The sequence below is a fragment of the Haliaeetus leucocephalus genome, unplaced genomic scaffold, assembly GCF_000737465.1.
Source record: "Haliaeetus leucocephalus isolate CR32 unplaced genomic scaffold, Haliaeetus_leucocephalus-4.0 Scaffold545, whole genome shotgun sequence".
Classification (NCBI taxonomy): domain Eukaryota; kingdom Metazoa; phylum Chordata; class Aves; order Accipitriformes; family Accipitridae; genus Haliaeetus; species Haliaeetus leucocephalus.
This window is the reverse complement of record NW_010972981.1, coordinates 5,417,425-5,444,139: the sequence shown is the minus strand read 5'-3', so window position 1 is coordinate 5,444,139 and position 26,715 is coordinate 5,417,425. Positions and strand designations below refer to the sequence as shown.

Here is a 26,715-nt window from a genome sequence, read left to right as displayed (position 1 = left end):
GTGCTGCATTCCCACCTGCCTTTGACACAGGCGCTTGCACTCTTCTGCTTAGTATGTTGCCTTCTTTTTGCTTCACTGCCAGCCTTCTGCTTTTTCTTTTAATTCTCTTACAGTTCTGATAAAAGGTGTCTGCCTTTCTGGGTCCTCTGCCACTCTCCTCCACTTTCTGTTAGTGTCCTACGGTCTTTGACCTTGATTTCTTTTCACCTTCAAAAATTCCTCCTAGAATCTCAAGTACAAACAAATTATAGCTACAATTTCTGTGCCACTGAAGTGCTAAGGGTAGAGAAGGTCTTATTTATTTTTTTTTTAAAGTTAGACTCATTTGCAAAATAAAAATAGCGTCTTGTGTTAGAGAGCTTCTCCAATGTTTTGATGACTGGCTTTGTATGCAACTTCCCTAAAACTTTATATACAGTATAAAAAATTAATCAAGGCAGAGCTACAACAGAGCTGAATTCATTCACGTTCAGTCTTACAAGATGCACCTCAATTTCATAGAATCATAGAATATCTCAAGCTGGAAGGGACCCATAAGGATCATCGAGTCCAGCTCCCAAAAAGTCTGGGGAAAAAAACATGACCTGAGAGCTTATTATCTGAGAAATGGTATGCTGTATAACAAAGACTTACAAGTAAACAAGAAGCAGCATAAATTTTACATGTGCAGGCTTATGTGGCTGCATTTTGACTTCTGAGTACTTGCTACAGGCTTTTTATGTTTTCAGTTAATTCCTTGAGAAGTGCACCCACAGGTTACCTACAGAGATAACTGCAGTGTGCCATGCTTTGAGTCTTATGAGCATAGGAATGAAAAGCTATGACCCTTGTGAGACAAATCTTGGCCCTTCTGAAACAGGTATGAAAATCTCTACTGACAACTCCAGCTAGCCTTTCACTGTCATGTTTAAAACCAATGTAGCCTATTTTTGAAGCCTGATAGAATACATACAGTCTGCACTAGATAAGAGTATTGCTATGCTTACAGTAACCCCAAGTACTCCCAAAGAGACCAGAACAACACAAAACCTCTTAAAAATACCAGCAACAGAAAGAAGAAATGGGTTTTGCACGTAAAGTCAACTGAGCTGGCTCCGTCTCAGCACAGCTCTAGACTCCGTGCTCCAGCACTGCAAAGCATGCGTCAGCCCACAGCAGCAGGAGCGACGGCAGCGGAACCAGCACTGGAGCTAGGAGTGGGGAAGCCTGGTCTCCTCCGGCTGCGGTGGCCTCGGTGACACTGCTCACCTCTGGGGCAGGGAGTGCCGTTTAACCTGAACAAAGGTGTGTAGAAACATCAGACTGGGAGAGGAAACAGATTAGAGTCTGGCAAGAATCGATTATCTAATAGCGAGGAGTTGCAGTCACAGCTGGTCATCGGGGTTGGCTAGATAAGGGGATTAGGGTTTAGAAACCAACGAATTGTCTAGGGTGAGCAAGAAGGGAGACAGATCTGAGGAGGAGTACTGATAAGGCTGGTAAAGAGTGTGAGACAGAGCCGGGAAACAGGAAAGCTTTGAATGGAGGGGGACGCTAAGGAAAGAAATTACGCTCGAGAGGGAGGGAAAGATTAGGGAAAAGGGCACTTAAGCGCAACAGGAACCAGCTAAGCAAGCATAATGGAAACAAGATATTGGGGCACTGATGGGGGACGGGACAAGGGCACCCCAGAAAGGAGAGTGGTGTCTGGGGAGAGATTTGCAGGCAGGAAGCTCAAAGAGCTTGGGTAATGATTTCCATGGTAAGCTCAGGGGGACACCTGGGACTGGCTGGAGAAGGAGACTGGTAGAAGATACCTAAAGAGAGCTGCAGAGATGACAAAGCAACTAGGGTGCACAACGGTCAGAGCTAGGTCAGGCTCAGATTGGAGAGGTGGGGAGAGAAGATGTGACCAGCCTGGGGAGAGAGAGGAGATGAAGGAGCAATTGAGTCTGTGCCACCAAGTACACACTTTTCTTCAACCCCTGGGATGCAATCCAGTGCTTAGGAGGAGCCTTTTCAGCCTTTCTGTGTGTCCAAGCTACAGTGCTACTTTCTATTTTAAACAGCAGCACGCTTGCTTTGAATGGGAGTGCCTGCAGGAGTTAGTTCATATCGTGTTATTAACCACCACCTAGCCCAAAAGCTGTTACGGATCTGTTACAAGAAACCTGAGGGGTTTTGTACATCCCTTTCTGATCTTTGAGTTCAAGTGGTGGTTTTTGACCTAAGTATAATGCTGTTTATTATACTAACACTTACTATAGCAAGCGAGAACGCAGAACTTGAAAAATTGTAGACAAAACCCATCAACATTATCTAATGATTCATCTAGCCTGGTTAAGGAAGCTGTATAACTCATTAAGTTTATTTCAGGAGTTGGTTTGTCATGAGAGGTAATGCCAGACAGTTGGCTTCTGCAAAGAACATTTTTTCCATTATTTTAATCTTAGAAAAATATTACAATTACAGAAAAGTATAATTAATCAAATCTGTTTATTAATTTCATTAGTCCGGTAATGAATTAAATACAGTTATCAGAGTAGGAAAGCACTTCTAAATCACTGTTTATCAACAAATATGAAGCTGAGCTCAGAAGAGATCATCTGAAACTGGACAATTAGACATTAGCCTGATGAATTTGTTGATGGTCTTTCTGGTCTGGCCACCAGCAGCTATCAACATCTACCTACAGGGTAAGAACACACAGCCAGTGCAGGGGTAGAAGGACTGGGCTTCACCTTGGTGACAACCTATTCTCTGATCAGTTTACATCAGCAATGAAGACTGACCCCTTTGAATATATCAACTGACTGAAGGCCTGTATTCCAATAACTCTTGTGCTTGAGAGAGCAGGTATTACATAAAACTGTTTCACTTGCAGAAGAAATCATTTCACTTGCATTTAGGAAAAAAAAAAAAGTCTTTTTTAAGAACACACAATGATAATTTGAGGACCTAGTTTTCCTGTTGTTCTTGGGATATGTAACTTATATCTGGCAGGCAAACAGGAACGGTGTTGACAACAAAGTGATTATTTTTTGGGGTGTGAATCAAATTCTTTTTGCTATGCATATGCTTACATATACATGTGCAAGTATTCTTTGCGAAAGACAGCTTGATAGCTGCACGTCCAGATTGTTATCTTTCAGGAAGGACAAAAACAAACTGAACCTACAGCAACCATAAAAAAAGTATCTACTCACTAACCCACACTGATATGTTTATGCCAAAACCAGATGAGGATCATGCACTCCCCTCAAAGAAGGCATTTATTATTTCAGGATGCACTGTAAAATTGCAAGTTTTATTTCCTACCTTATCTTCATGGACTTTCCTGTCCCTCCCCTACTTACCCCAGTATTTAGAATGCCTTTTCTTGTGCAAAGCCCCTCAGGTGGTGGTTTAAGGTTTCCTCCAGAGCAGTGGGGAGTCACTCTCCTGTCTGTCCCTTGCAGGAGAGGCATTCGGTTTTGGTCTGCCCCAGTGTTGTCCTTTGTGCTATGATCTAAAACCACCTCAGGCCTTGTGTTCCCCACGCTACCTGACCATGGCCCTCTCACAGGGGTGTCTGAATACATCCTTTTTTTTTTTTTTTGCCCAGATCTGCAGCCTGCAAAGTTTGTTGATATCACTCTGAGAGTCCTTGTCCCCTACGGTGCCAAATGATCTTAAAGACAAAACAAACAAAAGCTTATTTAGGAAGATTTTAGATAAGGCTAGGAGACTGAAAACAAAAGTATCACAAGTGTAGAACACAACCCAGCTGATATTTAGCTGGATATCTTCCAAGATGCTTTTGCCTCCCTCACCTGAGAGTTCCCAGACATATCCCATTAGCTGGAGCTGGGAACACAAGTTTTACAGCACGAATGTGTCAGCCAGGCGTGGGCCAAGTTCTGAAATTTTCTAAGGCAAGTTAGAGGAGGACGAAAGGTTGGGTCCCATCTTCCCCTCCCTCCATTAATTTTACAATTAGCATTACAATTGTAATTTTCATTTAGTACCTTCTTCTCAGTATACGTGACCTTAATATTGATAAAGCTTCTTGACGATTAATTCTATGTCAACTTTCAGTGTTCCCTGACTGTGTTTGGAGTTAACATCTTAAAAATAAGATAAACACGTTGCTAGTTTTGCTTTGTGAGCAGGAAGAAACTCCATAGATGACACCCTATCACGATGACTGTTAACCAATGCCTATGCCTTATCATCACACTGAATTATCTGAAGACTGAACCCTGACCTCATGCAGAAGATATTATTGGACTTGGCTTCTGTTCTGGGGACTGATCTTCTCATTTAATGGCAAAAATTCTGATATTCTAGGTACATGGCCTCATCCTACACCATTTGCTCATCTCACAGTAGTTACAGGTTCAAAACATCAGTAAAATTATCTGTGAATTTTTCCATGTTTAACTATCTTCTTCCAGTGATGAAGTTTTCAAGCTTTTATTTTTTTTTTATTTATTAAATTATGGCAATATTGTGAAAGTTTTCATAATAAACCATTAAAAAACTAATTTTCCTTTAAGGGAAACACATGGGTTAGGATTTGTATTTCCAGGAGCAGATTCCTTGTAACAGCAAATAAAACAAATAGAAATTAGTAGTATAAATTCCTAATTCAGTTTCCTTCCTGCAACATCCCTCACTCTAGTCAGGTTCCTTCAGACTGAGACCTCAAAGTATTGGATAATGCATAGTGGCTTCCTCCTCAGAAGAGCCAGAAAAAACAAACAAACAAACCTCACTCTTATTTGTTCATTCTCCTCCTATTTGCAGCACCCTCTTCTTCAGAAACAAAGCTCTTCTACCTTGTAGGTAGGACCTTGCCATCACCCCTCCTACGTACTTGAAGGCCCCACTCTTTCTCTAGTACCAGAGCTGTTGAAATCAAATCAGGTGTAAGATAACGACCATGGAGCATTGGCCCAGACACAGGAATCTGAACAAAGTTTTGTGCTTGGGCTGTCGTTTTGACACGTACCAGAAAGTTGCTACAACATCCGAAGAAAAGTTAGCCACTTCTGGATGCTATTACAGACTCTAGGGAACCAAGGACTTGACTTTGTATTTTGAGTCTGCTTTATAATTAATAACAGCTTCTTTTCAGGACGCACTTGCACCCACACATAGGTGGACTGCCATCCAAAATCAGAGCTAAAGAACATTGTTAGCTTGAACCATGAATTCAACACCAGATCAACTGTGCTTAGTGACCCTGGAAAATCACCCCTAGAACAAATAATTCATAAAGCTTGTGGTGTTTGGGGCTCCATATTCAAAAGGACACTGATTACTTTTACCAGCCACAGGAGGGACTAAGCGTAACAGGGACTTGTTGAAACACGCACAGTAAACTACACAAAGCAGGTGGAAGGGATGCAAGTGCTGTGCTGACTGGCATGCTGAAGATTTTGTTTTATCTCTATAAAATGAACTAATTTTGGTCTACTTCCCCAACATAACTACATTACTTTGATGCGTATGCTGTGTTTCTGCTCACTCTCTTATCTTTTACTTTAGCAGAGTTTGCCTCCTTCATGTCTGCATTTCAGGGATGTTGCAGAGCTCAAGAACTTAAATATTAGCCCGTTAGGTATTCTAAGGCAGTATCAGGAATTGAGGATACTCACTCAAGAAACATTTTCATCTTACTGTCTGCAGACTCCTCTGGAGAACAGTCACCCTCCACCTCTTCCTCTGGGACCACTTAAAGAAGATGAATCAACTCATAACTTGACACGCCTAATTATTACATGCTGCTAACATTCAAGGATGCTGTCAGATAAAGAAGAGGGTGTAGCTTCCATGCAAACATGCTTTCCTGCTCTCAAATCAAAGGCCTTCCTTTAATTAGAGTCATCTAATTAATTGAGGTCCAAATGAAGCTTCACAGGCAAGGGCAAATCCAGATGAGGCATCATAAATAAGCAATACAAATCGCTCATTCATCCTATAATTACTAGATATTTTCAAAACAAGCCTTACAACGAGGCTGAGGTCCCCTATTGTTTCTATCAGGAAAGGAAGAAAAAGCTTCTTTAATCACCTTATTTTGCTTTGGTCCAAACTATTTTTCAGTACACGCTATCCACTAATCCTGACAGGAAAGAATGGCAGAATGAGTCCAGCATTATTTTTCCAATCTTTCTTTTTTGGGGGCAGCAAAGAGATGCAGCTGAAGGGTGCTTTATTCTTCCAGCTACAGCAGCAACATAAGGTGAATGAGATGAGGAGAAAGAACGAACCACAGCATATCTGCAACAGGAAAACTGGCTTGTCTTTCTTTCTTTGCACCTCACTAGTGCTTATGTCCAAGGTAGCACTGCTCACACAGATTATGAAAACATAGCAGTTGCTCAGGAAAAGAAGAGCAGACTTCATGCCATGGCTTAGAAGGCAAATCCGTGTGCAAGTGAAAGGAAAAAAAGAAGGAGTAGGGTCTCTATTCTCACCTCTGGACTCCCGCAGGCCACCAGCTCTAGTTTATCTGTGCTAGCACACAGAATACTACTTTTCTTCAAGTTCTTTCAGACATCTTCTGAAAAGCATCTTGAGACAGCAACCAAACAACTGAATCAGACACAAACTTCGGGAACGTGATGCTAACTCACAACAACTCTGCCATTTCCTCTGAATACATATAAAGGTAAAATCATTCTCCCCTCACAATCTGGTTAATTCAGACAAACCCCACTTTCAGTTAGAGCTATTATTTGAGTAGAGTAGAAGATTATAATGAGCTCAGAAGAAGGTCATCAAGCTTTTTCAAAAGGCAAGCCAAATAGGATTTTACAGAGAAGTAATATTTTGGGGGTTTTTCAACCAATCAGTTGCTGTAACAAACTTTCAGGGACTGAAGAAGCATTTTTCTTCCTTAAAGCAACTCTGCTTTTTTTCCAGCTATATCTGTTGGTCTGATAAAACATATTAATTTCTCCTTATAAATATTGCCTTTCAGAACATCACAGATGTAGTGGTAGTTTTGATACAACAACTGATCATGGTAAGTTTAGTATACAAAGAGTCATTTTAGGACAAACTCTGAAGGAGGATTAAACCTGTATTTCTGAAGTGCCAATAATACAGCCACAGCATTTCAGACTGCACAAATGAAGACAGTACAGATTTAAGTAGGCCAAATGAAGTCATTAGCAAGCAAAGTACATTTCCCCAAAGCACTGTTAGGATCAAATGGTCAAAGCATAGGACAAGATTGCTGACACTGGCTCACCTACACACCTTTGTATCGGAAGATTCCCACACATAACGATTAGGTCAATAGAGAAAGTGTAACAAGGCCTCCGACAGGCCATTAAGCAGAAGACACTGGCATTTGAAGTGCACATCTGATATAAAGAAAAACACTGCTTGAAGGCTCCCAGAAATAGATGTTTACTTAAGATGAAGACAAACAGGAAGTCAATAGCAGCTTTTACAGCTAGAGAACAATGAATCCTGTAAATATTTTCCTCTCATTTAATTTAAAAAACATATCCACCTAATCTGTATTCTCATTTTCTGCATTTGCTCTCTGTTCTTATTATTGCAAACAATTTGGGTAGGTGGAATATTCTTAGAAACTGACTTTTCAGCAATTACTACCAAGAGATCACTTTGAATGTAGGGTAGTAAATATACATACTGAAGGCAGACTAAACAAGTGTAGCCTAAACGAGCAGAGGGAAAAAAGAAAAAGCAATTCTGTATAGTCAAAATATGTAAGTAATAAAAGTAATGGGTAGAGCTGGCTTCTTAAGGCCCATATTCTCTCCAGCCACATGCTCCCCCAGCATCTAGTCTCCCCAGTAGCACAGTAAACCCACAGAAGGTTTCTGAAATCAAACTTCACAATATAATTCCTCCTTTCCCCCACCTCCTGTTTCATACAAAATAGTGGATCTCATGGCTTCTTCTTAAACAGCTTTATCTGCTCAAAGAGAAAAATGCTTCTGTCTTCTCCAGTTGGGCTCTCACACTCTTAACCATCCCAGATCTACTCCTAGCTGAGTCTAACAACTGAAGGACCAGCCAAGAAGGCACAGTAATATTCCTTTAGCATCACATCACAAGTAGTCAGAAATGGAAAGTACAGGTTTAATCAGAAATCTTAAGTCACAAACATGATCTGCAGCTGAAACATAAATGACATAAAGGAAAGAGGACAGTATAAAAAGCTTTCCATGGTTTCTGTCCCCTGGTACAAAGTCAAAGTCTGGCTTTGAGAAAGTAAGGAATGTGCCGAACACCTGGACCTTTAAAATAATTGCAGTGCTGTATGTACTAAAACATGCAGATTACCCAGCAGTCAGGAAGCAGTACCACTGAACTTCTAAGGGTTTCTTCCCACACAGACCCTCTTCTTCCCCTCTAGGTATGTTGTTTGGCCATTTCTCTGTGTTTTCTATATGTTAGGGAACTGCTGGTCCAATGGGGCTATCAAGTATCTAGAAATCCTTGATAAATGGCCACTCTGTGTATACAGACCAACCCTACAATGTCTGCACAGTGACTGCAAGGTTGAAGGCTGGCAATTTTTTATCCAGAGGCAGTAAAAATAAAAATCATGCCCTTCACCAAAAGCTACACCAGTCTGTTGTGAGCATGCATCGGGTCCACATGTATTTCAGATGTGCTCATAACAATAGCAGCATGTGCCCAAATGCTTCAGTCCCATTCTCAGGAAAACTTTCCTGACTGAAGCCCAGATTTTCAGAGGTACCTGCCTGGTGTGCAGAACCTCTCACAGACACACAAAACATCCAATTAATCCTGGTGAACCCAGGAATAACTAGAACCAATGTAGACTTACATCATCCAAGAAAACATGAGCATTTTTTCTGCACATACTCTGTGTGCTCATTAGAATTATATTAAAAAGAAGGTTCAGGTTGTTCTTTTACCAAAAACAATTCTACTTGATAGAAAGATATGAAGACCTGACTACCTAAATGAGTTGCTGTAAGCTAAGGCAGGGTGTGGATTTATGGCCCACTAAGCACTTCACAAAAACTGCCCTTGAGCGTGCCCTTATTACATGGTGCCATTAAGCTGACTCCACTATCCCTGCATGGTAGCTACCTCACACGTGCTACCAAATAAGAGTTGTGTGCATAGGCACTCACCAGCCAGTAGCTTATTTTTATAAATCCAAACACTTCCACTGCTATACTGTATCTTCTTTGCTGATCCATACACACTGGTCCAGATTTTTAAGGAACTTCAGCATTTAACTTGGCTGTTTGGCATTTAATGGACTGGCATAAAGCAAGACTATGTTAAGTCACTGGATATACTACAACAAGGAGAACTGTCTAGATTTTCTTTTTTAATTAAGTGATGCAGCACAGGACTTTTTACAGCACAGCCCCACCTGCCTATGTGAACCTTTTGAGTTACCTAGGGTTAAGCTAATAACAGCTTTAACAGCATGCAGAAACAGTACTGGGCAGGTATTGGAAGGCACCAAAAAGGTGTGCTCTGTTTTAATTCACATTTTTCCAGACAGGTAAGAAACTTCAGAGTTTAAAAAAGAGGCATTACATATTTGGCATTGCATTAGTATTATCAGCATTTGCCTACAACACTTTGAAAATAAACCTTTCATTACATCCAGACATGATTTACAGATACACTCCTTCAAATAGAAACACTGTGTTATTTTTAAGACAAATCCTGTCTTATGTCCAGATCTGATTTACAGTTAATTTCCTTCAAATAAAAATGTATGACGCAGATTTCCATTTGCTTTCTGCCAGAAACTTCTATTTTTAGATGCAAGGCAACTTTATACTCCTTCATATGCCTGCCCCTCCTATATAGCAAATGGTGCATCTTAGCAAGGGCTGATACATTCCATTAGTTAAATAAATTCTGCAGAATTGGTGACAAATTGTATCAACATTGTTAAGAACAGCAATGTGTTTGGACCTCCTACTTGATGGAAGTCTGCTAAAGAAAATTTTCTTTTTTTTTTCTTTAGGGTTTTTTTTTTTTTTCTTTCTTTCCTTTTATATTTTTTTTTAATTGTCATTTTTGTATGTGGAAATAAACCAGAAAGAGTAGCAGCTCTCTGGGCACACTTCATACTGGAACCAAATTGCTCTGACACAAAATGTCCTTCTGCATCTGTCAAGTTGGGGCTGCTCTAGAAGTCTTCACTGGCTCCCATTTTCAAGACACAAGGTCTCGTGTCATCATCTTTGCCTAATATTGTCTCCACCTATGTCTCTCCCATTTCCTCCCACACTCACCTCCCACTCTCCATGCTCTGCCCAAATTACTGATGACTGACCCTTTTGGATTCTTTATCCACTCCCAACTGTGGACCTTCTTATATCCCACCCATGCTACTAGAAACAACCTCTGAGCCAGTATCTACCAAATATTTTGCCTCCATCAAGAGCACCCAGAAAACTGTTCTGAAAAATGCTCCACTGTTAAAGATTATATGGATATGTAGAAAACATGAAATGACACTGACCGCACCTTCTGTCTGACCCTTTCTCTGGCATGTGTCTGGTAACATACAGACAATATAGACAAATATTTTGTTAGCTAAAGGAAAGTACTGAAATAGTTTTCTTGATTTGCTTTTTTTTTTCCCCAAGTGACAAAGCTGGGTTTAGTTTTTCAGTGAAAGTGAAAATTTGGCACACATTTGATACACACATAGGGCTTTTTCTTTTCCCTTCCCTACCTCAGTATCAAGTGAAATGGAATTTTCTTGATTAGAAAAAACAGTTTTTCTATCTATCTTGTCTTCATGATGGCCTGTGTTTTATATTTTATGAAATGATGACAACTTCAAAAACACGTATTTGAATACATAATGTGAGAGGAACATGCATTTACTGCTTTTCCTGAAACTAAACAGCTTATTATCCAAAGTGTGGAAACACAAACAAAAATAACTTAGTTTACTAATTTCATTCTCCAGAAGGCCTCTGCAACACAAGTAACACTAGAGTGAAGTGAGATCATGCAACTCAAATACTGTGTTTGAGAGATCTGTAACACTCCTGGCTGCAAGCCTCTAGGAAAGAATCAACTTCTAGTAAGTAGTTTTCCTCCTATTAGCTAAATTATTTTGAGTTATGTGAAACTATGAATATTTGTCCAAATGTTTACATTACTGAGCAAATGTTAGGTAAATTCCATCCAAACAATGAAGCAACTTCCAGCAATGAGTAACAGAAATAGTGCCTCCCTCGCATACTTACTTCAGTAAATGTCTGAAAACAATCCCATAATCAGGTATTGCAATGAGGAATTAAAGACTCTGGGAGGATCGCAATATTTGGAACAAAAACTCTTTCACCATAATGTAGATAATGTCGGTGTAGGAAGAGGGACTTTGTACTTACCTTCATTTCTCATGGATGTTCTCACTTATCTTTTCTTCTCAGTGCTTCCAAATTATTTCCTGCTTTGACAAAACAAAACTATTTTTAGAGAATTTATCGACTCTGGAAAAATATTTTAAAATAACGCTTGGAAAGCCTACTAGAATGAAAAAGATTCCCCACATGCTTAGTCTAACTGGCACTATCAAATATTTCCCATTTTATTTAAAACACTTTCATAAACTGAGAAAACAAGATCCTGGAAATAATTAATACTTAAAATAACCCACAATTCTGATTGAATAGGAAGTCCTCTGAAAACACAAATGCAGTTTCCTTCTCATTAACAACCAGCTCCTTCAAAATCATCTGTTATAGAACTGCAAGTGTTTAAAATGAAGCATTAAATTAAGAATTTTGTCAAGAATACAGTTATATAAGCATCTCCTTACTATTAAATAGATTAAAATTGGAGAACATGAGCATGGAGTACACAGAAAAAAATCAGAGCTGAGTTTTACCTCTAACCAAAAGTTTAAGTTAACTAAGGAACCTATTAGATTACAAAAACACCGTTTACTTATTTTTGCCATATGAAATTTTCTCTATTTTCTACAGAACTAGTGAAGTTGAAACAAGAGTGTCACCTATGCAGCTTACACAGCCATCTGCAATGCTGAATGTTTTTTCAAAGTCAGTGCCTGAAATTTTTGCTGGCTACCTATAACTAATACATTCCCTCACATCTCAAAACAGACCTCCCACTATCATGGAGCTACAGCACCTTGTGTCAGCCCCACATTTTCAGAGGTCTTCTAGATATGTAGGAAAAGTACTAAGATTTTAAATGAATGAAAGGCCTTCCTTCTCTAAAACAAAAAACAAAAAAAATCACAGGCCATGATCTAAAGCATTAACAATACTGATGTGTGGTATTTAGGAACATTACTGTAAATAACGAAGAAGCTTGATTAGGATTAAATAAGGTTATGATAAACACAGTGGAAGCAATCTCCAAAAATTAGACCATAAAACAGCAACCCACTGCCCTGACTGCAGAAACCAGCACAGGTTTTCCACCACTGCTGTTTCCCCACAGGCAAAACCCAGGCCCTTAGAGAAGGCAGAACCTCACCTCATGTTAAGACCTGGCTTGAGAAGGAGACTTTCACCGAGGAAGTCTGCTGTATCAACGCAGCAGTTGGAAGAATGAAAGACAAAGAAGGTAATGTATGGCATGATCCATGTCCTGCCACAGTTGTTTCTCATCCTGCAAAACAGATACCTCCCAACCTCAACATGTTGCAGAGTGATGTCATTTTCAGATATTGCTGAAGCGCTGACACGCAACGCCAGTAACTCAAACTGTATATGGCAGAGAGATTGAATTTAAAACAAAACTCTCTCTTGCGAGAGGGAGCTTCAGGAAACAATCTCATCTGACATCACTTCTCAGTGCTGACACCTTAGTGACATAATGCCATGATGAAGCTTTATTTTACTGCCAAGTCTGGTATCCTTTTGTGAATCTAAATTGAGCAAAGAGGTTGTCTTCCCTGCATGCTTACTACAACTCTTCAAGCACAGGCAGCAGAAAAGTTCTTGTGAGCAAAGACACCTGGATAGAAAGTGGTATAAGCAGCACTGACGTTGCAATAGAACAGCTAAGGAACAATCACAAAATCCATCCCAGAAGTGATGATAACAAACAAGAGGGCAATAATGAAGAGCTTGGAAAGCTAATATAGTTACCAAGGGAAACATTACGTCCAACCCTTAGTGAGGACTTCTGGGAAAAATGCTATCCCCTTAAAACACCAGTAGTGTTCTGTGTTGCCCCTGGAAGTCTCTTGTCTGACTCCTGTCTCAATCCAGTCATACTTAATTCCTGAGATAGTCACAACAGTTTGCTATGAAATGCCTCCCAAATCCTTTTTAAGGATTGTTAGAGCTTTGAACGTGTTCACCTCCTTCATATTACATTTGAAAACGAAGTCATGACATTACCTGATAAAACACACATGCTATAAATCCATAGACCTAGATGACAAATAAAACTGTAATGGACAACAAAAAGTGATTTGAGTTTAAAAAAACCACCAAAACACACACACCAAACCCCCCCCCCCCAACGCCCCACCCCCAACATTCACAGAACAGCTCCATAAAGTTAAGTTTCTCTCATTGTGTACTTCTAGCATCCTAAGATGTTTAAAACCACATGACATCCAAAGGTAATAAAAAATATTGTCATAACTGGTAATACTCAAATCAGAGCATGAGTCTGGACCTTGCAGAACACCCATCAAATGTTGATTTTGCAAAAGTCAAGCTGTTTCTGAATTTGCATGTTCTCCTTGAAGCTCCGTGGAAGTCAGGCAAGCAGAGTTTCCAGATTTAAACCTTTCTCTGATGTTAACTCAATGGCTTGTTTTAAAAAATAATCACTTGAATATAAACTTTGGCTACCTCCCCAAGGCACAAAGTGTGCATAAAGAGAAGTGTGTGTCCAGGCTCAAGCTGTGGAAGGATCTCAGCCTGAAAGAGAATTAAGAACAACGAAGACAGGTTTCTGTTAAAAGCATTTGCAGATGTCTGCAAGTGGGCTACTTTGTTCACCAAGAGTGACCTGCAGCTTCTCACATGATCAAAATATTACACTCAGGAATAGTCTGAGGATACAAAAGCTTCCTTGTGAGTTCAGACTGTCACTAGCACAACTTTGGAGCTGCAGGGCAGAGGACAGCAGTTTAGCCACAGCTACAGCAAAGTCCAACCCATGAACAAGAGCTTACGAACACACTGTATATGGTTTACACCAGATGAACAAGAGAAACACCAACTGAAGGATCCAAGCCGTTCATTTAAAACAGCCTTCACCTTGCACAACTTGGGACATAATATGACCTAACAAGCAAGCAATGCCACTTCCAGCCAGATGACAGCACTGAGAACTATTTTTTATATAGGAAGAATACTCCTTGTGTATACTTTGCGTAGTAGAAAGGGGACGCAACCACAGCAAACTGAACTAACCTTGCTGGTGTTTTACTGGACGTGGCTCACTACAGATTGGACAATCCCACTCTAGGAAGTCACGTTCAACTCAGATTACAAATTCAATGCAGCAATAACTGAGCCACATGTGCTGTCGTCATGAGTACACGCATGTTAGCGTCTCTGAGGGATGTTAAGGAATAAGAATAATACAATACCTAACGGCAAGCAGAAAAACTAAAAGGGAAGGTTGGGTCTGTTACAGAACCTTAAATCTGAAAGTTTCTAGTTGTAACACAGAAAAAGAAAAAAAAGTCAGTAAGCTTTGTGGGAAAACGGAAGGGGTAAATTTCACCTACATTTGTTCAACCCCCCCCCCCCCAATTATAATTAACAGGGATGCACTTGTTTTGAAGTTCTGCCTTGGTTCACTTTGAGACAACCCAATTCCAACATGCCTGCAGGGGCTCTGCCACAGCTTCACTTCCGTCAAAGACAGCTTTTGCAACTGGAGTTCCTGATGGATTTTGTTCTACAAAATACATACGTAATTGACGCTTTTGTTAATGCACTTTATTTCAACAAATTGTAAACATTTTTCTTGTATTTGTTTACTACTCCTCTTTGACTCTTATTGACTGTAAAGACTTGCAGATTTCTTCTCATGTTAATGTTATGAAGTCAATCAGATGAGGATGTTCACTGACATCTTCTAAGCTTTGCTTTTGTAGCTGTTCAGTATTAAACTAGGAGGGAGGACAGGAGGGAAGCACTTTCCCCTTGTTGGGAGATCTCCTTTGACCAGGACTTTAGAACGAAAGGCTGACCCTGGATCGGTTTTGTTGGGTTAAGGACAGGGTGGCACAGGACTTTGGCTAGAGAGGAGATCATGCCAGTAAAATGTCAGTATACTCAACCATGACAGATAAGGTTGTTCCTTCACTCAGTACTGAGCAATCACGCTTCAGGTCAAGGAATTACCAGTAATCTACAAAGATAAAATATACTGGAGAGGCAGGAAAGAGGGGACGGAGTGTCTCTTCACTCTCCTCCAGTTGCAATTTGTTTAAAATCCCTTACACTTTGGTCATCTCAATCTATCACCTCCCTGAAAACCAACTCAAACCAACTCTCAGAGTGTCATTCGTCCTGAGTGAGCCATCAGATCCCTTGATTTAAATCAGATCCTACTTTCTCTCAACCTTTGGTAACTTTAAACTTCTCCAAAATACAGACTGCGTCTTTATAAGAGGATATCACATCTGTTATTTGACATGTGATCATTTCAATACTTTTGCCAAATTACAGTGATTCTTCACATCAAAAAAATATTAATTCTATTTTTAAAAGTATTTTAAAATTGAATAGATCAGAAAATGGAGAAAACCAAGACACATTGTAACTAGCCATGTATTTATGGATCACCAGCAAAAGTTCTTGAACGCAAATCTCCCAGGTACAAACCATGTCTTCTTATTTGGGAGCACAGCACATCTAGCATTGTAGATATCCCTGCAGCTGAAATAATACTCAAAATTTGTAAGGAAGAAAGTCATCTGGGTGCAAAGTAACTCAAAAGCGACAGCCCAGTCATACAGTCACTTCTGATTTCAGATTTGTGGCTGCTTTTATTAGAAGGCAGAGATCAACCCTGAGACTTATCTACTAAGCAGGGAGCTTCAACTTAGAACATAGGCAGAAGCAAAACGTATAGTTGGGAAACTGAAAGCCTTGGTCACTTGTTACTTGCAGGGCACCATTTTAGGAACATCAGTGTCTTTTTAAATTCATATGAAGCACTCAACACTGCTGGTTTATATCTTTTTTTACTGTAGTCTGGACATTCATACCAAGTACAAGGAACTCTTTTTATCCATTTATGGTAAGTCATGGTATCATTGACCATGCACGACCACAGTAAGTCCAATCTCTGTCACAAGTTCTGATGAGAAATCAGACCAAGAAGTAGGTCTGATCTAACTGTTGTCATAAACATAGTAGGAAAGTAATGAAAAATTCTGCCTTCAATTGTGTCCAGGAGCCTCCAGTGACCTTTTACAGGGACAATCGAAGGTGGAATTTGGCCCAAAGCAACTTGCTTTTAAGTTGCATTCAAACATCGGGATGATTAATAGACACCACAGAGAAATCAATATACCCCTAAACTCTGGAATGGTATTTTAAGTCTTCCAAAATGATCTCATCAGAGAGACTGCTAAAAATCTTTGCATCCAGTTCTTGCTCTCCACTTTCCCTTCATGCTCTCTTTACACTGGGTCCGTCCTTTGGGTCCGTCCTTTCAATCTTTAAAAAATGCCTGGCTACATACATCCATCCTCTTTGCCATTATTTCTTATGTAATCAACACTGCAGCAGCAACATAGCAAACCACACAGCCAGGCAGTGTAAGAAGGGAAACTTATTTCAATGTGATTTCATTCACTCACACCTTCATATCCACATACAAGCACCTGGATGTGTGTGTCCCAAGTAGCCTGTGCAAGATTCAGGTGCCAAGACTCCTGAATCCAGGAGGTCTGTCTAGGACTCCTTGTGACAACACAGAGAGAAAGGGACACCAGCTATTGAGTTCTTACCACTTCGGGCTCTTCTTAGGCTGGCAACCGTGTGCTGGTTTTGGATAGGCCTTTTTGTACCCTTCAGGAACTGTCATCAGGATTTTCTCATTTGCTCAGGTCCTTTGCCTCCTGACCACCTGCACGTAGACACATGCTAGGATTTTGATGACCTGCTAATCTAAGTGACTTCAAAACATGCCATTCTTATAGCCCTTCTGCCGCTGCTGCTCTGTCTGGTATCTCCAACTCCCAGGCATTCCCATTCATATCAGTCTTAACATATCTATTAAAATTCTCCAACATTTCAGTAATCACCAACCATGAAAGACAACTACAGAAATTACAAACCTCTGCAGAACAAAGCAGAGGAATTGTTTCAGTGCACAGCAGAACTGCACAGTATTTTAAGGCAAGAAGTGAACTAACCATAGTTTGGCCATAGGTTATAAATGGTTTGTCTTCCAATACTAGTTTCTTTAATAGTCTTCTAATAAGACCATATGCACATATGCACTCCATATTCTCTCACCCAAGGGATTACTACATGTTGAAAAAAGTTCTAGAAACTAAACTAACTTAGAAGAGATTTATTTCTAGGTACCACAAAAAAAAAAAAAAAAAATCAAGAACTCTCATCTGCTTTACTCACTAGTTCATCTTCCTGCCTTAATACTACTTCCTAGAAAAATAAAATAACTAGAAATTTGGGCAAATAGTATGTTGTTTTTCATGCAAGTGATCAAAATAACATCACCTCAAAATTAATATACACTGTCTGGAAACCACAGTGCCCAATGATGCCTTCCATCCTCCTTCTGAATTTCAATATTCTGAACTTCAGCTAAGTAGCTGAAGTGTTGAGCCTCCTATAGATTAGCTGCAAGAGAGGGGACATCACAAATACCACACATTTCTAAAAGAGAAAGCAAAAAGCATTGTCCGTTTGCTTCTAGTTTAGCAGGATTCCACTACGAAGGGAATACAGTTAATTCAACACATGGAAAGATAAACTTTATTTTCTTCAGATTATTGCAACATTTGAAAGCACTGGTCTTTGTGCTATCCTCAGGAAACCGCAGGTTACCTCAACAGTCTACAGTAAATACGTGACCAGATGAACAAACTCCTTACCTTTGCCCCTGTGGGTCTTATCTGTAGTGGCTGTTTAAGAGAATCATTTTCAGTGCACCTGAGGGCAAGTCTTCATCTTCATTACAGAATTTATATACGAATTCTCTTGAGAATTACAAGAAGCAAAGTCAATCTCTGAAGACTTTATGTTAATAACTAATTTAAGAAAAAAAAACGTACAGGGAAAAATTATTGCACCTCTAAATCTGTGAAAGAATCACGAGGCTGAGAAAAAGAGGGGTTCCTTCAAACCCTACTTTCTGGTCACTTTGGAAGAAGGCCGTGAACCTCACTTTCTCAGCTGGCTAGAACATACCCTAATCTCCAGACTGTAGAATCAAACATTTTTCAGCCAAGCAAACAAATAATTGGTTTGTTCAAAGCAGAACAGATTCAGTGACTTAGTAAGAGAACTCTAACACCAAATTCAACATTCAACAGCTCTACTGACATGGGACTGAATTCCTTTTGTATGACAATAGGAGTATGGATTTGAACACAGTCTTTTATTTCCTATACTAAGCCCTAAGTGCGTCTTTTTTCTCCTGGTAAGAATAGGCTCACTCTAGGAGGTGGAACTCCTGGTGAGAACTGCAAGAACTAAACATGACAGGATTCTTTACTTTATCCTCCAGGTTAAGTGTGAGAACTGCATAAAACCACCCAAGGTCTTCTGATCCACAGCAGCAGGCATGATTACATAATTTGCAGAGAGCTGCCAGCAGAGCTGTAAAACTGCCAGCCAGGAGCAGTAGCCATATAATACCCCCTGGGGGAAGAATGCTGGAACACCCACACTACATTTATATCCCATTATAACTTACTTCATTCAACACTGGACTTTGCTGGCACCAATGGTCTCCAGAATGATTTGCTAGCAGCTCTATTACTTAACCTAAAGGTATAGTTAAATGCATTTTATTCACCCACAAGTGGCATTTCTTCTCTTCCACTTCCAGAGGTGTTTTTTTCCTTAGAATTCCTCCATAGTGGCATTCTCCATAGAGATCCCTATGTTATTTTGCATCTCCCTCCTTGAAACTCACCCTGTGACAATTCCTTTCATACTCTCTCCTCATTCAATACATTCTTCATACTGCTACTTATGAAGTGATCCATGGTGAAGTCTTCCTTCCCCTCTCCAAAATGTCCTTCTTAGACTGCTACCATTGCTCCATGGCACAAGCTAAGCCAGCTCTTCCCCTAAACCAGCTTGTGAAGCAAGAAATTTGATGAGAGTCACAATTCCAAGAGCAACGGCTAGTTCAAAGTAGCAAGAGAGATCTCAGATATTACTGCAATGTGTAACAAGACACAGGAGCCAACTCTGACTACAGGTATTAAACACAGGCCACAGAAACTTACTGAAGAACTTACGTACTTACATAGATGGCTTTCCCATTCTGTCAAGGTTTACATATGGGCTTAAAGCTTTTTTAAGTAGGTTTTTCAAAGCAAAGCAGCATTAGGACCAACTGTAAGTATTGTTACAAAAATACACATCCCTTCTCCGCTCTGCAAAAAGAAACAGTTAACTAAAGCAAGCTTTTGTTCACTATTTCTCTCCATCCACATCTCCAGTCTTTCTGAGCAGCTGAAGTGGTGATTTATGAAGGCAGGTGCGAGTGTACAATGAAATCCATGTAAGTGGGAGGCAATGGTACCACGGCATGCCCAGGCTGTGAAGCAAAACAGCACCAACTGGTGAGAGATTGAAACAGAAACTTGGCAATGTGGCAAGTTTTGAAGTCACTCAGATCAGGCAGAAAATACATGGACAAAAGGTCTGGAAAAGGGACTACACAAGGTGAAGAGCAGAAAATAAAAGTTGCCCAATATCTTTAAAAAAACAGAAATGCCACATACAAAACAGGTAGATGTTAAAAAAGAGGCAGCAATAGATGACTCTTAAGAGACCTAAAGATTAGCATTACAAAGAGTGGATTGTGTGCACCCTAAGAATATACAAGTTCTTCTGACTACGAAACTATCAAGAATGAGAACTCCCTGCAGAAAAAGATTGAATGAGCTTTCAGTTAGCATAAAAAAAGGATGATGAAGAAGAGATCAAAGTGTCAAGTGAGATCACTGTGTCGACACCACCAAAATCCTGAAAAACTTCTAGATAGTGTATTTCCTATCACTCTTTTGAAAACAGATGTGTAAACCCATTCCTGACACATTTATTATTACAGAAATCTGGTAACAAAATAAAAATAAGTTTCACAGAAGGAATCAGCAATGCATTCAGTAGCACTGACCTAAACTGGCGTATTCATATCGTGTCACTGTGAACTGTAGAAAGTGCACATGTACTTATCCAAGCCAGAAACAAAGCTCCCATTGACTCAAGTATATCCAAGACTGGACTAGAATGATGCACAGAATAACATCAGGGAGATTTCTGAAGGGCATGCCCCTGTGGCACAGGACACACCTGCTATTAACACAAATTTAGTAACAATTATGGGCAGGACAGATCATATTTCCATATGCTCATGGACTAAAACTACTTAGCAGAAAGCAGAGCAAAACAATTGTTTCCAAGCACTCTAGTGTGACAATTCTTAAAGTTAGATCAGAAGCAAAAGTTTCCCGGAAGAACAGTAGGCCAGGCTTAAGCTGAGTAGGTTCTGTTGTAGCAGCAATTTCTCATCAAGAGTAACTGCTCTACACAGAAAATCCACAGCATTTTTGAATGGGCCTTTCTGCCCCTCCTGTCCTACAGCTCCATTGTGCCTTCAACCATTAGCATCTGTTAGATGAGAATGCTGAACAGCAAGCAGCTTTCAAGGAGGTTGGCAAGGAAGGGAAAAAATAAGAAGTCTCTCTTAAAACTGAACAGCTTTGTTTACAAGTGTCTCCCCCAAACAGTCCAAACACTTCAAAAGTCCACTTTAAAAAAGTTACTTAAAAATGGAGTATTTCAAAACAAGAAAAAGAGGGTAAGTCTACTATTTGATTTTTGCAATGCCAAATAGCAATTTCAGAAGATTTATTTATTTTTGAAGTACAGAATGGACCACATGCATGAGACCTGGTCCTCTTCACAAATACAAGGTACACTCACTGTTCTGAAGAAAGATATGCGTTTAGCAGCATTGCTCATTCAAAGAGCTGAGTTTTAAGTCAGTTAAGACTCTGACAGCTAGTAAGGAAGAAGAAAATATTTTAGATTCCTAAACACTGTTTCTAGCTTCTACTGCTTAGCATTACATCATTCCTACAGCAATATATAAATAGCTGAAGCCTATGCACGACATACAATGCCACATCAGAATAAAAAAAAATACTCTCTGTTATAACTTTTCATTACAAAAATACCAGATGGAAAAGACAGACTTTCAGGAACAATCTCACAGAAACCAGGCAGGCTGAGACACGCAAACATCTGACAAAACATACACACATACACACAAATGTTGCACCGAGGACTAAAGAACTGCACAGGTTGAAATACTGTGTTACTGAGGACAGATGTTATCAAAAGTTTTTAAAAGTATGTATTTAAGTAACAGTTGCTAAATTTTGTTGTCTAACTAGTCTTATGCTGATCTGGAAGCTTGCTGTCGGCCATACACTCTTAGATTTTCGCTCTGCAGGAAGCTTCTGTACCCATTACTAGAACACGAAGTCTGAGGAAAAAAAAGAATTCAGTCCTGAGTTTTGTTGTTTTCACATACAAGTTCATTTTATCTTAATAACAGTATTCAGGGCTGAACAGATTAACTACAAAAACATCAGTTGGTATTTCTTTTTCTCCTCACCTATAAAAAAACTGCAAATGGAAAAGCTCTCAAGGAAATTTAGTTCATACCAAACCATGTGCCAGACAAAAAAAGGGTCAAATAAACACACTCTAGAACACAGTCTTAGCTGAGAAGCAATACAGAATTCTGACACACAACATCCTATTAGAGCTGCTTGAGTAGGTACAGGATACACCATCTCAGCAGCCTGAAGTTAGATTACAGTCTTGTCCCTTTACCAGTATAAAAGCTTATGTCAAGGATCCAGACTTGACTCGTGTTCTTCAGTTTCATCAGGTAGTTCTTCAGCAGATGCACCACACACATTGTCCTGGTTATCTGCAGACTGATTTAGCTCATCAGGTTCCCCAGCTGCAATCTGAGTTGTTTCTTCTTCCTCTTCTTCCTCAACTTCCCCATCATCCTCTACATCCATCTCAAACACCCTCACATGACGGAGATTTGAACTCAGCTATGGAGACATTAAGAAGTTTCTGTTAATGAATAAATAAATAAAAGCACCAATACCATTTTAAATGTCAGCCAATAGCTTTGAAAATAGCCTTATCTTTGAAATGGAGGTATCAAGGAAATTAGCAACTTTTTTACTGCTCTGCAGGCTGAAAAGTAAAGCAAGTAGATCTATTAACTTCTGTTAAAATTTTTCCATGTTGTGTTATGAGAGAGGTATGACTGTATCCTGAAACACTTATAACAGATTATGAGAAAATAATCTATTTGTTAAAAAAAAAAAAAAAAAAGTTGTTTTGATAAATCTCACTAAATTAGCAGAAACAGGTTATCACTCTTTCCAGTCATAGCATGTTTTCTTTAATAATTTACAGGCTTGTTCACAGTTACTGTACTTACCACACAGGAAACTTTTCTAATGCCATTTACGGAAACATACTGAGCTTTCATATTCTCCAGCACTCTCCACTGATTCTCCAAGAAAACAGTACGTGTGGATATCTCACCACTTTGCTCATCCAGTCTGCACGTAGCAAGAAGAAAAGCACAAAGCTAGTACATCAGAGACAATTTCAGTACTAAGAAAAACCTCAGTCAGTCCATTTTTTTATGTCTAAGTTTTACCGTATCATATGCAACAAGCAGATAAGCATTTGAAACCATCATAACACTGCTACAGATATTCTAGAGCGGGGGATCCAACTTTGGAGACACACCATGTTTCAACTGAGGTAGAAGATTACAGCAGGAGAGAAGGGAATTGTAAAGCCTCATCTTCCCACAAGTAACAGTTACAGCAGGAGGATGGCCTTCCTTCAAACCTCTCCTCTGCAAGAAGAGGAGTTTCTGAACAAAGTCCTGTAGGCAATGCCTCCACTTACACAGAAGTTTGGCCTCCACGACCTTGCAAAGATGTATCACTCCAGTTCACCCCACTCATAGGGACTGTATGAAGGAAATCCCTGCCTATTACAGTGGCCAGGATTAGTTTTCACTTGCTTTTAAAGTTTTCTGTTCATTCTGCAATACACAATTTCTTTGTGGCATTAAAAAAAAAAAATATTTACAGTTCAGTATGGCTCTTTATTTTGAGGTAAAAATTTATCTTAAGCAATCCACCAGAGAGGCATAGGGAGAAAAAAGAAAATGCAAGTGAGGCACAACAACTAAGTATGGACTCACCACTTGAACTACACTGGCCTTTTTTGTGTGTGTGTGTGTTCGCTTCCCCCAGATGCTCTCCTCTCCCTATGCCAACACAGACAGAGGCACCAGTTCTGATGTTTCAAGGGTAAGCTGACAATAGCTGTAAGTGTGACTACCAGGGGAAAGATGAAGAAATATCTGTGTATCCTTATTACAAGCCAGAGGTATATGAGCAAATATGCTGAAAACATCCTAAATTCAAGTATTCTGACCAGCAAAGTTAGCATCCTCTAAAGAAAAGAAGATTTCTGATTCTACAGGATGTCTTCAATTGGTCCTCCCATTTCATGAGAGCCATGTGCACGGGCAGTATTGAGTCTCAAAAAAGCAAACCCAACCCCAACCCAACCCCCAACAACCCACAAAAACTGTTCAGGAAGCTTCCATCTCCCCACCCCACTCTCCCTGGCACAAAAAGAGTTCTTGTCTTTAAAACATTTACACACACACAACACATGTGTAACTGTATACAGTTAGAATATTTGCTTAATCTGCTTTTCAGACTTGCTTGAAGTCTTTCAGTACCTTTTAGTAGAATCCCAGATTAATTCCTTATCTTGGTCCTCATCTGTGTATACCGAAGATAAAGGTAGCTGAGCCAAGACTCTCTCCTTCCCCTCTTGTTCCACACTCTCCTTCAGAACTACAGTTACAGTTTCATCATCATAGAAGTGTGCATCTAAACAACTGTAGCATCTATAGGAAAATAGTTTAGAAAGCATCAAGGAATAAAAGTGAATACAGAACTAAAATATTTTTAAGTTGCACAGCATTCATGTTAGAAAGTATTCAGTAGTTAACAGTGAGCTTTACTATAAATGATAGAAAAGGTCAGTTATGCAGCTAAGACACTGAAAGACAGCCATAACCATGGCAGACTCCTGTATTGTGCAGGAAAAATGCTTCTGAAGGAAAAAAAAACAGAAGAACTTACTAGCAATCTTATTTTTTCCCATTTCAGGTGAAATATAAGAAACAGTAAACACAAACACCAAAGAAAATTTAGAAACACAACTGAAGATACTGAGGGCAATCACATCTGGCCTTTCTACATGAAAAGGATGAGCTTAGTCTACCATGCCTTCTAAGATGCCTTCATTCAGGCATATCAAGTGTCACTCCATCTTACTTAAAGAACGTCACAGATATAATCAAGAGCTGTTTCCAGCTAGCTTTGTTTCTTGCACATGTGCTAAAGCTCTAGTTTCCAACTAGAAAACTAAAATTTACTTGACCTTGGAATGAAGTAGAAAATAAGACTCCCACAATCCTGCAGCTTCACGCACCTGTGCCATTTCTTACAGCCTGACTCACCCAGGGACTACAAGCTGGTCCAGCATCTGAAGTAGTAACTTTCAGGATAAAAGCCAAACTACAGTGCCTGAGAAGTTCATGTAAAATAAACACTAGAGAACATAGTCTTAAATTTAGCAACCTGCAATTCTGGAAGAAAAATCAAATATACTGACCTGGAGTCTGAGCTCTCATTTATACTGTTGTTCAAGAAGTTTCCAAACTCTACTGCAAGAATTCCATTACTGACAGACCTAGAAGAACAGTGTTCATTATCTCAGTGACCAATTTCTTTTCCTTTCATAGAAAATCCAAAATCTTTTACCACAGTTGCTGTTAGAGATGGTGAAAGCCTGTCTAAGCTTAGCACAATACAAGGCTACATCCCAAAATGATGTAACTGGTGGATGGGAACCTTTTGATTTCTTTTGCCCCTCAGCAAAATGTGACTAATGCAGTTATGGGAAACTGTGTCTGGCTTGTGGGATACAGTTCTTTGCTGAACTAGGCTTAATTGTCCTAGTCTCACGTCCATTAAGTTACTTGTTACTCAAATCTACAGGAAACAGATTTAGACTTCATTAAGGGAGGAAATAGGATAGAAACTACACCACAAGTCTGTAATTTTGTCATCAGCAGCTCTCAAATGGAAACACAAACCATAGTTTCACCATGTGCTTTCTTCAGCAGTAAAACTGCTTTAAGAATTCCCATACCTATCACAGTTCATCATCTCCTCAAGTTAAATGAAAAATATAAATAAAATATATTTAAATATAAAAATCAGTAATTTACAGAGAGGAGGAGTTTTTGTTGTTTTCTAAACCCAGGTCATTTCAGTGATCCCACTGACAGAATACATCTTAAACAGTTGTATCAACACAACTAGGCAGTGACAAACTGCATCTTGGAAACAGAAACTCCTCCAGGTACTCAAAGCTACACCCCAAAGAGATGTACTCTATTTGTTGCACCTATGAGTCTACCTCCCATTTTTCCTTAGAGTATTAAATTACAGGCTGCAAGGGGTTAATCCAAGAGTAATATTTACAGTAAGACAAAGCAACCCTGAAAGCATGATTCCCTTCAATTTTTCACAAGTTTGCACAAGCAAGTAATTCTGTGAGGAACAAAACTAAGGGAGCCTGTTTTTTTTCCTAAGTATAAAACCATCTTGGATCTTGTGATCAGATTTTCTGAGTCTAATAAAACACAAACTCCTGCTGCAGTTTCCAACTGCACTTCCTAATGTCCTTCTCATTTTCTCTAGTATCCAAGAAAGATTGTATTTGAGCTGCTCAATCCTTCTTTTTACAAATAGCTTCAATTTGTAATTGTCTCTGTACACATGTGCCAATGCTCACAAACCACTTTTTCCTTTTTTTTTTTTTTCTTTTTGTCTTACCTGGAAGTATCAGTATGTCTCCTCAAAATGTATATTTTAGAAATAGAATTTTCTAATATGGTGAAGAGAACGTAATGTATATTGGATGTTTTGTCATTCCACCTGTAATGTGGGGGGAGGAAATGAAAATTTAGATTAAGTTTTATTAATTGGTAAATGACATAAAACAAGGGATAGCAGCATACTTACAGAAATGGTAGTTTAAATAATTGAGGTGTGGAATCTTCACTGAAAAGGAAAAACCAAACCAGTTTATAAAACGCTACTGTAATTTTGTGCAGCTGAGATTCAGAAATAACGTAAAGAAATACCTTTGAGAAGTTTTGTAGAGAGACATGGAGACTGCTTGATGCACTGACTTCCCAATTACATCCTAACAAATATAATGAAAATAAGCCAAAAAAATGCAGGCAGTTATTCATAATTACACACGATTTTAAGACAAAAAACCCAACCAACAAAACAAAAACACTGGCACACATCTGAAAGAAAAATCCACCAATATTTATGCTGAAATAAACATCCCTAATGCAAACACTACTGTCACTTGA

The 26,715-nt window shown here is 39.3% G+C and overlaps 1 protein-coding gene across 6 annotated transcripts in view; it reads right to left on the bottom strand.

Moving 5' to 3' along the window:
* Positions 1-26,715, bottom strand: part of ANAPC4 (anaphase promoting complex subunit 4) — a 53,204-nt gene that overhangs the window by 12,051 nt on the left and 14,438 nt on the right. For 5 of the 6 annotated variants that reach the window (XR_774946.1, XR_774945.1, XR_774947.1 and 2 more), the window contains 8 exons: positions 26,476-26,537; positions 26,354-26,392; positions 26,165-26,266; positions 24,936-25,013; positions 23,992-24,162; positions 22,660-22,783; positions 22,029-22,261; positions 11,355-11,413 (listed from right to left, as the gene is read on the bottom strand). Coding sequence is in view for 1 of the 6 variants with exons in the window: in XM_010576868.1 (XP_010575170.1) it covers positions 22,046-22,261; positions 22,660-22,783; positions 23,992-24,162; positions 24,936-25,013; positions 26,165-26,266; positions 26,354-26,392; positions 26,476-26,537 (792 nt within the window). In the remaining 5 variants the exon portion in view is untranslated. Of the gene's footprint in view, positions 1-11,354; positions 11,414-20,558; positions 22,262-22,659; positions 22,784-23,991; positions 24,163-24,935; positions 25,014-26,164; positions 26,267-26,353; positions 26,393-26,475; positions 26,538-26,715 lie in introns of those variants that run through there. The other variant, XM_010576868.1, reaches the window with a different exon arrangement.